The sequence below is a fragment of the Tyto alba genome, unplaced genomic scaffold (assembly GCF_018691265.1).
Source record: "Tyto alba isolate M040663 unplaced genomic scaffold, T.alba_DEE_v4.0 Super-Scaffold_8, whole genome shotgun sequence".
Classification (NCBI taxonomy): domain Eukaryota; kingdom Metazoa; phylum Chordata; class Aves; order Strigiformes; family Tytonidae; genus Tyto; species Tyto alba.
The window spans coordinates 24,804,276-24,817,495 of record NW_024881329.1 but is presented as its reverse complement, the minus strand read 5'-3'; the positions used below and the strand labels follow the sequence as shown (position 1 = coordinate 24,817,495).

Genomic DNA, 13,220 nt, shown 5'->3' with positions numbered 1-13,220 from the left:
ACACACAAGAGCTGGCGGCTGCACACAGGCGCTCTGTGGGTTTTAGCTTTTATTAAATAAAATATATTAACATATACTCTCTCCAGTGCCCCCCCTCGCTAGAGGCCCCCCCCCCCCGGTTAGTAGCTAGAGCTGAACCCCAAAGACACACTCACACTCCCCCCTGCCCCCCCCCCAACGGGGGCTGTGCCTGTTTTCCCGGTCCAGGGCTCCTTCCCTCCCAGTATGACACTGGGGGGGCTGGAAGGGTAGTTCTGCTTCCCCCCCCTCCCCCAATCAGCCTGGCTGGTTTGGGGGTGCTGCCAGTTCTTCTACCCCCAACTACACTGGGGGTTTGGGGGGGTCCTTCCAGGGAAGATTTCCCCAATGCCTGGGAAGGGTCTGTGGCGTTGGGGGGTTTGGGGTCCCCCCCGCCTTGAACACTGCCCTGCACAGGGGCTCCCACTGCCTCGCCCCCCCTCCCCCCTGCCATGTCACCTCCTCATCCCCCCACCCACTGCAGCCCCTGGGGGGGGGGACATACTGCAAATGTGCCCCCCCTCCTCGTGGGGCTGAGGCCTGACAAACCCACACCATCCTCCAGCCTGCCTGGGGGGGGGGTCAGCAAAACACCCCCCCCCAGCTCAGCCCTACTGCTCGCCTCCGTCCCGACGTGCCCCGTCCTTCATCCCTGCGCCCCCCCTCGTGCCACTCGCTCGGGTCCCTGTCCCCCAGCCCTGTCCCTGCCCCGTGATGGGGTACAGGGGTGCTCCCACTGCCTTTCGCCCCCCCAGACACAACCTGGACTGGGGGGGGGGGGGGGGGGGTCCCTGTTCCTGCTGTCCCCCCTCCCACTGAGGGCTTGTGGGGGGGGGGCCCTGGGAATAGCAAAGCTCCCCCCCCCAAACACACGCACACCCACACGTGCACACCCACGCACACGCACACGCAGAGCCGCCCCGGCCCCCGGCCCCGACATGGAGGGGGGGGCGTTAAGACTTTGTTAGTGACCGTGCTGGCCCCCCCTGCCTGCCCGCGCCCCGGGGCCAGAGAGGTGGCAGGGGGACACGGGGTGGGGGGGGGGCCACAGCCTTACTCCTCCTCCTCCTCCCTCCTCCTCCTCCTCCTCCTCCTCCTCCTCCTCCTCCTCCTCCTCCTCCTCCTCCTCCTCGCCCCCCCCTCAGGCTTTCTTGGGCGGGGGGGCCAGTTTGATGATCTCCTCTTCTGAGGGCTGCCGGATGATGTCTGCTGAGACACGGGGGGGTCAGTGGGGGGGTCCCCCTAAGCAGAAGGACCCTGTCCCTGCCCTGGGGTCTAGTGTGGGGGGCATCCCTCTCGGGGGGGGCGGGGGGGCGCTCACCCTTGTACTTCTTGGCGCTGGGGATGCGCGTGAGCTTGGTGTCCACCTCGTCCTCCTCGGAGATCTTGAGGACCTGGGTGCGGTACTGCACCACCATGGTCAGCAGGTCGGGGCGGCGCGAGATCTCGAAGATGTGCTCGATGTAGGACAGGTTGTCTGCAGGGACGGGGACGTGGCTGGGCCACCCCCGCCCCATGGCGAAGGGTGCCCGAGGACAGGGAGCGAGGTGGGGGACACAGAGGGGGGGTGACAGGGGGAGGGCAGGGGCCGGGGCGGGGATGGGGACAGGGATGACAATGTCGGGGACGGGAAGAGGGGACAAAGGACAGCAACGAGGGCTGGGATGGGGAGCAGAGGATGCGACAGGGACCAGGGCGGGGAGGGGGGACAGGGGACGGGGGGGGGGGACAGGGACAGGGGGCGGGAGCAGGGCTGGCAGCAGGTGACAGCGATGAAGAGCAGGGCTGGGGACTGGAACCAGGAGAGGGGGCAGGGACAGGGATGGGGACCACAGGGGACAGGGACCAGTACAAGGGACCAGGATGGGGACCAGGACAGGGAAAAGGGGACGGTGAGGGCTGGGGGGGGGTCACGGACTGGAACGGGGATCGGGAGAGGGGACGGGGATGGGACCAGACCACCGGGGCCAGGAGAGGGGATGGGGACTGGGACAGGGGCCAGGGAGCAGGATGGGGACCAGCCCAGGGGACAGAGCCCAGGGGAGGGGCGGGGGGGGTCTCACCCCTGTCCAGTTTGCTGTGCTTCTCCAGGAAGGCGAACCAGTGGTGGCTGGTGGCGATGGCCTCGCTCTCCTCGCTGGGGATGTCCTCCTTGCAGGCCGACTTCAGCTGCTCCAGGTCCTCGGCCGTGATGTTCTGGGCCAGCTCCTCCAGCAAGCTGCGGTACTCGGCCATGGCTGGGCACCACCCGCGTCACGAGCTGCCCGGCCTCAGCCGCCGCAGCGCCCCCCCCGGCCCCAGCTGCCCCCCCCAGAGCCACGGCGTCCGCCGAGCTCCGCTGGCCCGTGACTCATGTGATGCTCAGGGGATGTGACAGGGACGGGGCGGGGGGGGGACGGCGGGACCCGCCGGGTGCTGCTGGAGGCTGCTCTGCTGCCTGTGACCCCCCCCGTAACCCTCCCCCGGTGCGAGGGGAGCCTCGCACACACCCCCCGGTCCCCCCCAGCTTTACACTTGCACAGACCCCCCCCCCCCACATGGTGTGACACCCCCCAGCACCGCACAGCCCTCCCCGCCCCCCCCCCCCCAGTTGGCTCTGGGCACCCTGGGTTGGGGGGCGCCGAGTGGGGGCCACCCCGAGCCCCAGCGTCAGGCCCGGGTGGGTGGGGGGGGTCGGGGCTGGGGTGTGGGGGGGGTCACACTCTGTCCCCCATCTCCTGTTGCGCCTCGGTTGCCATGGTGACCACTGCCACCCACCCTGGGGATGCGGTTGCCGTGGTGATGGCAGCACCCGCCCGCCCCGTGGGTGCTGAGAGTGGGGGGGGGGAGGGTGGGGACACGACGACCTGGCCACCCCACGCGGGCCACACAGACACGGGGGAGGCGGGGGGGAACACAGACACACGGACACAGACGCGCCGCTACCCACCGCGCTGCTCACCCCCATCGGCACGTGCACGCATGCGCACCCCCCCAATGCACACACACCCCCCCCCACGCACACGCGTGCCTACACCCGTAAACACACCCACCCCCCACCCCCCCACGCAGACACCCGCACACACAGACACCCACCCACGCCCCGCACCCGCGTGCACACGTGCGCACAGGCGTGCTCCGACGCTCACGCACACGCGTGCCCCCCCCTCCCCCCGCGCACACGCGTGTCCCAGCCCTGTCCGGCCCCTTTAAGGCAGCCGATGACTCAGCCCTTGGCCCGGACGCGCGGGTCCTTCCGGGCGGGGGGGTGGGGGTGGGGACCCCCCCCCGCCGGGGCCCTCCGCCCCTTCCCAGCCCCGGCGGGTCCGGCCCCGATCCCCCCGCACCCCCCGGCGGGGGAAGGGGGGGGAGGGGATGCTCAGGACCACCCCCCCCGCGGGACCCCCCCCATTCGCTCTTCCCATGCAAAGCACTCCATGAATATGCACGAGGGGCGTGGTCCCACGGGGGGCCATTCAAAGGGGGGGGCTGGGGGGGGCGCCTAACTCCGCCGCCGCGAGGGGGGGCCAGGACACGGCGGGGGGGGGGGGGGGGGCAGGACACGGGTGGGCCGGTTCCTTCCCGCCTTTGTCTCCCCCGCTCCGGCCAGGTGCCGGGGGGGGAGGGGAGGGGGGCTCCTCCAATCACTGCGTGTCCCCCCCCGTGATTTTGGGGTGTGTGGCGATGGCGGGACCGCAAGGAGGGGCCCCCCCGCGCCCCCCCCGCAGCCCAGGGGACAAGGGGCCTTTGTGCCGCGGGAGCAGCGCAGCGCCGGCCCGACCCCACCGGGAAACCGGCCCGGCCCCACGGACACGGCCCCGTGGGCATCCTGCTGCTGCGTGGGCACCCCCGTGCCCCACGGGCATCGTCCTGCCCCACGGGCACCGCCCCGAGCCACGGGCATCGACCTGCCGCGTGGGCACCGGCACCATCGGGGGTCGGGGGGGGGGTCCCCACCCGTGTCCCGGGGTGTCCCGCCCCTCCGATGACCCGAGCAGCATCCCCGGCACCGCACATCCCACATCTGGGGCACATCTGGGTGCGCCCCCCCGCCCCCCGCCGCCGCCGCCCCGCCCCGTGCCAGTTTCCCCCCGCGGGGCCGCGCGGAAGCTCCGTGGGGCGAAGCACGGAGGGGGATGGGGGGGCGATGAGTCGTGGCCCCCCCAGCCCTCCCCGTCCCGGCGCCCGGGGCGGAAGAGGCGGCTCCGCTGCCACCACGGCCCAGTTTGGCCCCAGTTGGGCCCAGCCCGACCCTGGGGCGCGTGACCTCCTCATGCTCCCCTTCCCACTCGTGTTTCTCAGGAGTCCGGTTGCGCGCACCTCCCCCTAACCCCTCCGGCACCCACCCGCGGGGGGGGTGGGGGCACACCCTGCCCCGGAGGAATGGGTGGCATCCCGGTGCTCCGCTGGTACTGGGCGGCAGTGGGAGGGCTGGGTGGCACCGTGGGGACGGAGCACGGGGAGGGGGGACCCCGTGTCCCGCAGGGACCGGATGGCAGCCGGGGGGGGGGGGTGGGGGACACGCCTGGTCTCGGGTGGGGAAAGGGGGGGACACCCCATGGCACCGCGGGGAGCGGGTGGGGACGGTCACCGGGACCGAGTGGGGATGGTGGACCCCGCGTCCCGCGTGGGGGGCCGGGTGGCCCTGCGTGGACCGGCGCGACCGCCCCCCCCACCCCCCACTCCCTCCCCGCGGGTCACGGGTTCGGGCCCCCCACGGCAGCGAAAGGGGAAGTGAAAGGGGCACCGGCGGCGGCGCCGGGGGGGGCGGGGCACCAGTGTTGGGGGGAGGTGGGGGGGGTCCTCGCAGTCCCGGTAACACCGGGGCCGTTAACCCCTTCCTAACCACGGCCGCGGCGGGGCATCAACGGGGGAGGCACTGCCCTTTACCGGGGGGGGATGGACTACCGGGAAGGGGGAGCCTACTACCGGGGGGGGGGGGGGGGGGGGGGGGGGGGGGGCTATTACCGCGGTCCCCGCCCGGCTGAGGGAACCGGGAGCGGCACCGGGAGCGGATGGAGGCGGTGGCCGCAGCCCCCATCCGGTGCCGGTGCCGGTGCCGGCGGGGGGAGCCCCCGGTGCCCGCGCAGCCCCGCACTTACCGGCCGGCTGGGGCGGTGCCGGTGGCGGTGGCGGTGCCGGTGCGGCCGCTCGGTCTCTCGGTGCTGCCGCTCTGAGCAGCGGGGCGGGGCGCGGGAGAGGGCGGCGCTTAGCGGGGCGGGGCCGCGTGGGCGGGGCTTGGCGGGGCGGGGCGGCCCGAGGAACCGTCCCGCCCAACGGGGAGCGGGCGTGGGGGGGGGGGGGGAGCTGGCGCGGACGCCCGTGGGGAAGGATCCTCGCTGTGTCCTACATCTCTTCGGAGTCCCCCATTTCCCCCCCCCCCCCGGGACCCCCGGTCACCACCTCAGGACAGAACCACACCGGGGGGACACCCACGAGTGTCTGAGTCCCCCGTGGGTGTCACCGTCCCCCCAGGAAGCTCCAGGGAAAGTCCCCCCGGGGATCTCGCATCTCCACGCCCACCTCCTGCAACACAAACTGGTTTTTTTGGGGACTTTAATGGCCGGCGCGGGGATGGGGCTCAGCACAAGGCCTAGTCGTCATCATCATCGTCATCGTCATCATCATCATCATCGTCGTCGTCGTCGTCCTCGGTGTTGATGTCTCCCGCCAGCACGTCCTCGATCCACTCCTGCAGCTCGGCCGGGCCGGGCAGCTCGTCCTCGTCCGCCACCTCCAGCCCCACGCTGTCGGCCTGGGGACACGGTGGGGGGACACGACACGAGGGGATGGGGGGGGCACACCCACTGTGGGACCCCCCCCCCGGGAGGGCAGGACAGGCTGGGACCCCTACACGCAGGGGCTGCCTTTGAGGTCCAGTCGTGTGATGAGCCTGTCAGGACTCAGCTCCCAGGGAGGGGGCAGGGGGGGCCACACCGGGGGTCCCGTGGAGGGGAGACACGCACACTCACGTCGGTGACGTTGACCACCCCGACCTGGGGCCGGGACAGGTCGATGTTGAAGGTTTTCTCCCAGTAAGGGATGAGCTGGGGGGGGGAGCGGGGCGCAGAGATCAGCCCCCCCCTCCTCCAGCCCGCCCTGCAGCACCAAGGAGGGAGTGGGGGCCGTGGTGGGGTGACCCCCCCGGGGGGGCTGGTACCAGTGGGAAACCCTCGGGGTCGATCCAGGGGATGCTGAGGTCGGGGTCATCTGTCTTATCCCGGGCCACGTCCTTCAGGGTCTCCAGGAACTCGAATCCATCTGGGGGGGGACAGGGCTGAGGGGCACTTGGACCCCCCCAAGTCCCGGCGACCCCCCCCCAGCTCCCCCAGTCCCCCCCTCACCTGGATCATCCTCCTCTGCGAAGGCCACGATGTGGATCCCCTCCATGTCATCCTCCTGGGGGGACACGGGCCAGTGTCACCAGTTGGGGGGGCACCCCAGTGGGGGGGGGGGGTGTCTCCCGGAAGGGGTGGGGGTGTCGAGGTGAGGGGTCAGATCCCCCACATCTCTCTTCCCCCCCCCAACTCACCCAGGTCTCGTACATGCTCTCTGCTTTGAGCTTCCGCAGAGTGGCCCTGGGAAATGGGGGGGGGGGGCGGTTAGGGGCACCCCCAAATCCCTACCCCCACCCCGGGCTCTGCTGTGTAGCTGGGAGGGCTGCTCAAGTAGGGGTGCAGCAGCTGGGGGGGGGGCAGGACAGCCAGGCTGGCTCTGGGGGGGCTGGGGGGGCTCACAGGGCTGGGGCTGAGCCCCCCGACACCACTGGCACCTCGGTGGGGGCCGTGGAGCGTTGCCCCATCTCCTGTGGAATTGAGGCCACGGCGGGGGGGGCAGATTGATCCGGGGGGGGATTAAGGCTGCAGGAACATCCCGGCAGCACCTGGGCCTTAACCCTGCCCTGCCCACCCTGGCAGGACCCCCAGCCTGGGGGGGGCTCGGCTGCCCCATGGCCCACCGACATTCCCCCCCATTGCCTGCTGAGGCCTCTCAAACTCGTGTCACCCCAGGGGCTGCAGCCAACAAAGGGGTATTTGGGGGGGGGGAGGGGGGGGAGGGCTGCCAGAGCAGGGGGAGGGGAGTGCGCAGCACCCCCCCCCCGGCCCCGGGAATCCCCTGACCCAGAGGCTGCGGCTGCCCCGGCAACCACCTCCCCATGGCAACCCATCCTAATGGCAACCTGTCCCCATGACAACCACCTCCCCATGGCAACATGTCCCCATGGCAACCATCTCCCCATGGCAACCTGTCCCCATGGCAACCACTTCCCTATGCCAGCTGCTTCTCCATGGCAACCGCCTCCCCATGGCAACCACCTCCCATGGCAACCGCTTCTCCATGGCAACCACCTCCCATGGCAACCACCTCCCATGGCAACCACCTCCCCATGGCAACAACCTCCCGTGACAACTGCTTCTCCATGGCAACCACCTCCGATGGCAACGTGTCCCCATGGCAACCACCCTCCGTGGCACCCCGGTCCCCCAGCCCCCCGAGGGCGGCCGGGCGCCCACTGCCTGTGCTCCCCCACGAAGGCCACGAGCTCGTCCTTGCCGTGGGGCCGGCCGGGGACGCTCAGCGCCTCCTCCATGAAGGGCTCGTAGAAGTCGACCTCGTTCAGCTTCAGGGTGAGGTTCCTGGCACCTGGGGAGCGGGGGGCCCTGAGCCACCCCTGGGTGCTGGCGGCAGGTGGCCCTGCCCCCCGGGACCCTCGCCCCTACCCTGCTGTCGAAGGTGGCGAAGAAGGGGATTTAGGGGTGAAACTCCTCCGCCGCTTCCTCGAAGGCCTTGAAATCTGGGGGAGCAGGGAGGGGTCCTGGCGCTGGCACTGGGTACCGGCACAGGATACCGGCACCGGGTACCGGCACCGGGTACCGGCACTGGGAACCAGCACTGGGAACTGGCACTGGGTACCGGCACTGGGTACCGGCACCGGGTACCAGCACTGGGAACTGGCACCGGGTACCGGCACTGGGTACCAGCACTGGGAACTGGCACCGGGTACCGGCACTGGGTACCAGCACTGGGTACCGGCACTGGGTACCGGCACAGGATACCGGCACCGGGTACCGGCACCGGGTACCGGCACTGGGTACCCACACTGGGTACTGGCACTGGGTACCAGCACAGGATACCGGCACCGGGTACTGGCACCAGGTACTGGCACTGGGAACTGGCACTGGGTACCGTCACTGGGTACCCACACCGGGCACCCGCACTGGGTACCGGCACCGGGTACCGGCACTGGGAACCGGCACTGGGTACCCGCACTGGGTACTGGCACTGGGTACCGGCACTGGGAACCGGCACCGGGTACCCGCACTGGGTACTGGCACCGGGTACCGGCACTGGGTACCGGCACTGGGTACCCACACCAGGTACCCGCACTGGGTACCGGCACTGGGTACCGGCACCCGGTACCGGCCCCACAGCCCCTCACCGGCCCCCCCAGCCCAGTTCCATCCTGGCGGCTCTGGCTCCAGAAGGGACCCCCCAGCCCCACAGTCCCGAACATGGCTGGGGTGGTCTGGGTCAGTCCCTGTGCCCTCGTGGAGGGACAGACAGACGGACACAGGGAGGGAGGGACACAGGGAGGGAGGGACAGATGGACCCAGGGATGGACGGATGGACACAGGGATGGATAAACAGACGGTTGGGAGAATGCTTTGGGGGCTGGCACGGGGGCTGTGTTTGGGGAGCCAGGAGGGATGGGGGGGACACAGGGAACACACAGGGGGACACGAGGGGACAGATGGGGACTTGGGGGGCCACAGACGGGAACACAGGGGGCAGAGGGGCACACAGGGGGTGGGGGATCCCTGTACCTGGTGGGGAGGGGATGCAGGGGGGACATGTGCCAGGCAGGGCGATCTGGGGGGGGCGCTGTGCCTGCGGGGGCCCAGCAGGGTGGGGTAGGGGTGGGGGCTGCACCCTTACCCAGCTTCTTGGCCACGGCCGCATCCTTCTCGGAGCTGATGAGGCCAAAGCCCACTCCCCTGTCCTCCGGCACCTGGGCTGCCAGCGGGGGGGACACCACACGGGGGGGCACTGCCACCGGCCCTGTCCCCTCTCCCCTGAGAAGGGCCCCCCAGAGTCCCCGGCCCGGCTACTCCATCCCCCCGCCCACACCGGGGGTCCCGGCTGGTGCCGGCTCATGGGGACGGGTCCCCCCGGCAGCCGGTGTCCCCTCAGCTGGTGACACTGGCAGCGGGCTGGGCTCTGTTCTGGGGGTGAGGGGCCCCCCCGGCCCAAGTATGGAGCGGGCAAAGACAGGTAGGGGTGTCCCCAGCCCTGTCACGCCCAGCTCCTATCCCCTCCCAGTGAGCCCATCCTGCCCCCGCCCGGCCCCTGTGGACCCCCCCCCACCCTGGGTGCTGCTGTCTGTCCCTCCCAGTGTCCCCTGGTCCCTACAGTGTCCCCAGTGCCACACGGGTGCTGGTGCCCCAGCGTCAATGTGTGTCCCACCAGCATCCCCCTGTCCCCACCAGCGTCCCCAGTGCCACAGGGGTGCAGTCACCCCCCCCGTCAGCGTCCCCTGGTCCCCACCAGTGTCCCCGATGCCGGGGGGGGGGGTGCGTGTCCCGGACCCACCTCCAGGACCGGTTCCTCCGTCTCGTGGTGGCGCTGAGGCCGCCCGGTCGCCCTGGCCGGGGGGTGGGGGAGCAGGGCCGGCACCGGGAACCGCTTCAGCCCCACCCGGTAGTTCTTCGGGGTGACGGGTGACACCCGGTCCAGCCCCGAGCCCCCCGGGGACCCCGGCCCCCGGCACCAGCAGCGACAGCACCCACCCCCAGACCCCCAGCACCAGCTGGATGGACCCATGGACGAGGACAGATCCACGGACAGGGACAGACACACAGATAGAGGGTGCCCAGGCAGACAGGCAGGCAGGGACAGACAGGCGGACAGACAGGGATGGGACTGACAGACAAGCAGGGGTGGACACACAGCCAGGGAACGGAGACACAGCCCTGGGGACAGACAGACAGACAGCTCCTGGGCTGGACAACAGCAGGATGGGGATAGACACGCCTTCAGGGACAGACAGACAGTGCCTTCACGTCCAGGGGTGGACAGACAGACACAGCCCAGCTGGGACCAATAGCCCCAGCACAGGGGATGGACACACAGCCCCTGCCTGGCCCCGGGGGGGACGGACAGACACAGCCCCCGGGGGGGGACACGGCGAGACACGGCCCCTTCCGGCCCTGCCAGGAGGGGACAGACGGACACACGGCCCCTCCCCAGCCCCAAGGTGTCCGAAGGCACAAAGAGGGGGGACAGTGGCACCCTGACCCCCCCCCCCGCACCCCTGAATCCCTCCCCCCCATCACAGTGGGGTCTCAGGGCCCCGGGGGGGGCCGGCGCCGGCGGGGGGGGGCTCAGCCTGTCCCCTCGTGTCCCCCCCCGCCCCGGCCCCGCTCCAGCTCCATATTAAGCAAGGAAAGAGGAGCCGGCGGGAGGGAGCCGGGGGGGGGCCGGGGGCTAAAAATAAGGAGCTGAGCCTGGGGTCACCTGCGTCACGCCCCGGGGACGGGGGGGCCCTGGGGTCTGGGCCCCAGGGGGTGCAGGGGACCCCTCGGTGGCCGTTCCCCACCCCAGCCTCGGGGTCCCTGGGGCACAGGCACCCCCGTGAGGGTCTGGGTGCCCCCCTCCCACCCTGCCCCTCCAAGCACCCCCACCCCCAGATGGGACCCAGCTCTGGGTTGGGGTTGACGGGGACCCCCACAGCCCTGTGCGGGAGGGGGGGACGCGGCATTTCGTCACCCCCATCTCCCCCTCAGATTGAGCGACCACCCGCTCTGCTGACCCAAGCTGGGGGGGGGGCAAACCCCTCTGTGGACACCCCCAGGGATGGGGAGGGGGCTTCTTCCCCCAAGCCAAGACACCGTGGGAGCCAGGACCCCCCGCTCTCAGGGAGGTGGGTTGCCCGGGACCCCCTTGCCAAGGGCCGTGGGTACCAGGGAGGCGGGAATTGGGGTGCCCTGGACCCCCATGCTGGCCTTATAGTGTGCCTGGGGCCCTCACACACGGGTGCCAGAGGGTGCAGGGGGGGGGTCCCTGCCCCCCCCGCCAAGCCCCCCTCATCCCCACCGACTCGGATCCTTGTTTTTAACCCCGGGTGACACCAAAACCCCGTTGGTGAAACCCGAGCGGGGCCGGACCCCGAGCCCTCCCCGAGCCCCCCCTGCAGCGCTGCTGACTCAGCAGAGCAGGGACACCCCCAGCCCCCCCACGGTACGGGGACCCGGGTGTCCGGATGGGTGTGGGGTGTGCCGGGGCCTTGCGTGACATGGGGGGGGGCATGGGGAGGTGTGGGGGGGGCACTGCCCCCCCCCCAACACGTGTGCGCACACGTGTTGCATGCTCACACATGTGCCCCGTGAGGCTCCGGCAGGTCACCCTGTAGTAAGGGGGGGGGGTCCCTAGGGTGCTGGGGGGGGCCGTGGGGGGGCAGCAGGTTATTGATACCCCCCCCTTCTCCCCACCCTCCATGTCCCCCATGACCCCCCCAGCACAGACGAGGGTATGAAAGAGTTAAATTGTTTTATTGCTCTGAAAGTGTGTGGGGGGGTCTGGGTGCCTCATGGGGGGGGCAGAGGGTGCCCCCCCCCGCACTCCTGGGTACCCCCAGGCCAGGGGGTCCCAACCCCCCCCACTGTACCCAGCAGCGCCAGCCCCCGGGGTTAGTATGGGGGTGCAGGGTCGGGGTGAGCGGGGGGCCGGGGGGGCCCACACAGGCACCTAGTAGTAGGTCTCCTTCTCCACCCAGCCTGCGAGGGGACAGGCGTCGGGGGGGGGCAAGATGGGGGGTGCCCCCACCCCCTGGGGGCGCCCCAGCCCCCCTGGGTGCCCCCCACCTCTCCTGGGTTTCCCCTTCTCCCATGGGGACTCCCCACTTCCCTGTGTCCCCCCCAACCACCCTGGGTGCTCCCCATGCTTCTCGCGTGCCCCTCCACCACCACCCACTTCCCCGGGTCACCCCCCAGCCCCTGTGGGTGCCCCCCACCCACCCTGGGTATCCCCTAAGCCCTCCTCCCCCCGCGCCCCCCACTCCTTTGGGTGCAGGTGCCAGCCCTGAGGGGGGCTTTGAGGGCAGCAGCTGGTTTGAAGGGGCAGTGGGGGCGGCAGGGGAGCAAGATGGGGGGGCTCAAGGGGCTGGGCCAGGCGTGGGGGGGGGCAGTGGCCACTTTGGGAAAGGGCAGTGGTGACTTTGGGGGTGTCAAAAAGGAAGGATTTGGGGGGCAGAATCCATAGTAGGGGGGGGGTTGGGGGGGGCTGTACCCCCAAATGGGGGGGAGAGCAATGCCCACCCTAGGGGGAAATACCCACGAGGGGGTTTGGGGGGGGTCACGCTGGCGGGGGGGGGGGGGTCTCACCTCCGGGGTAGCGGCGCAGGATGAGCTTGCGCACCTCGTCGTAGGCGAAGATGAGGAGGCTGTAGGGGAAGGCGCAGAACCACCAGGTGACCCTGGGGGGGGGGGGGGGGGGGGAAAGCGTTAATAGGGGGGCACCCATGGGTGTGGGGGGTGGGCAGGGCCGGGGCGCCCCCCCCCCCCAACTCACTTGAGGGGGTACATGCGCAGGGCCACCCCCATGCCGGGGCAGTAGGACAGGAACGCCGCCAGCGCCGTCTCCTCCAGCAGCCCGAAGATCAGGATCTTGTTCCTGTGGGGGAGCAGCGGGGGTGCAAGGCATGGGGGGGGCACCCATGGGTGCTGGGGAGGGGTCGGGGTTCGGGGGGGGGGGGGCGGCACCCACTTCATGCCCTGCTGGAAGACGGAGTTGCGGCGGGTCTTGCAGATGATGAGGTCGGCCCACTGCACCACCACGATGCTGGCGAAGAAGGCCGTGTGGCACGTGAACTCCACCACCTTGCGCTGCTCGTAGGTCTGGGGGGGGCGGGGGGGGCACGGCCTCAGCGCACACGCGTGTGCCCCCCCCCAGCCCCTGTGACCTGCACCTCCCCCCCCCCGCCTACCCCCACCTCGCACGCTCGCGCACGAGGATGCACCGTGCGGGGGGGGGCAGGGGCACAAGCGAGTGTGCGCAGGGGGACGTGAGGGAGGAGCGCGGGATGGTGTGTGTGAGTGCACTCACACGCGTGTGCAAGGGCCTCGCACGGGCGCAGGTGTGGGAGGGCGTGCTCACCCAAGTGCGTGCAAGCACATGTGCAGGCGTGCAAAGGCACAGTGCACCAAGGGGTGCGCGGGGGGGGGGGG

The 13,220-nt window shown here is 71.0% G+C and overlaps 3 protein-coding genes across 3 annotated transcripts; all 3 read right to left on the bottom strand.

Annotated features, from left to right (window-relative positions):
* Positions 1 to 1,114: 1,114 nt before the first annotated feature.
* On the bottom strand, positions 1,115 to 5,209 carry LOC122152512 (astrocytic phosphoprotein PEA-15). The gene is made up of 4 exons (XM_042784834.1): positions 5,100 to 5,209; positions 2,082 to 2,255; positions 1,340 to 1,495; positions 1,115 to 1,224 (listed from the first exon to the last, which is right to left on the bottom strand). Exons 2-4 carry the CDS (start codon positions 2,251 to 2,253, stop codon positions 1,160 to 1,162), a joined length of 393 nt encoding a protein of 130 aa, XP_042640768.1. The 5' UTR covers positions 2,254 to 2,255; positions 5,100 to 5,209; the 3' UTR covers positions 1,115 to 1,159.
* A 294-nt stretch (positions 5,210 to 5,503) lies between these two features.
* On the bottom strand, positions 5,504 to 8,958 carry LOC122152537 (calsequestrin-1-like). The gene is given in 9 exon segments (XM_042784924.1): positions 5,504 to 5,752; positions 5,970 to 6,044; positions 6,158 to 6,258; positions 6,342 to 6,396; positions 6,530 to 6,575; positions 7,512 to 7,640; positions 7,717 to 7,792; positions 7,938 to 8,358; positions 8,935 to 8,958. Coding segments are annotated over 9 exon segments (1,089 nt in total). The 3' UTR covers positions 5,504 to 5,590.
* A 2,582-nt stretch (positions 8,959 to 11,540) lies between these two features.
* On the bottom strand, positions 11,541 to 13,070 carry LOC122152536 (sodium/potassium-transporting ATPase subunit alpha-2-like; the record flags this gene model as incomplete). The annotated part of the gene is made up of 4 exons (XM_042784923.1): positions 11,541 to 11,771; positions 12,378 to 12,469; positions 12,565 to 12,666; positions 12,760 to 13,070. Coding segments are annotated over 4 exons (534 nt in total), but the record flags the coding sequence as incomplete, so codon positions are not given.
* Positions 13,071 to 13,220: the final 150 nt, after the last annotated feature.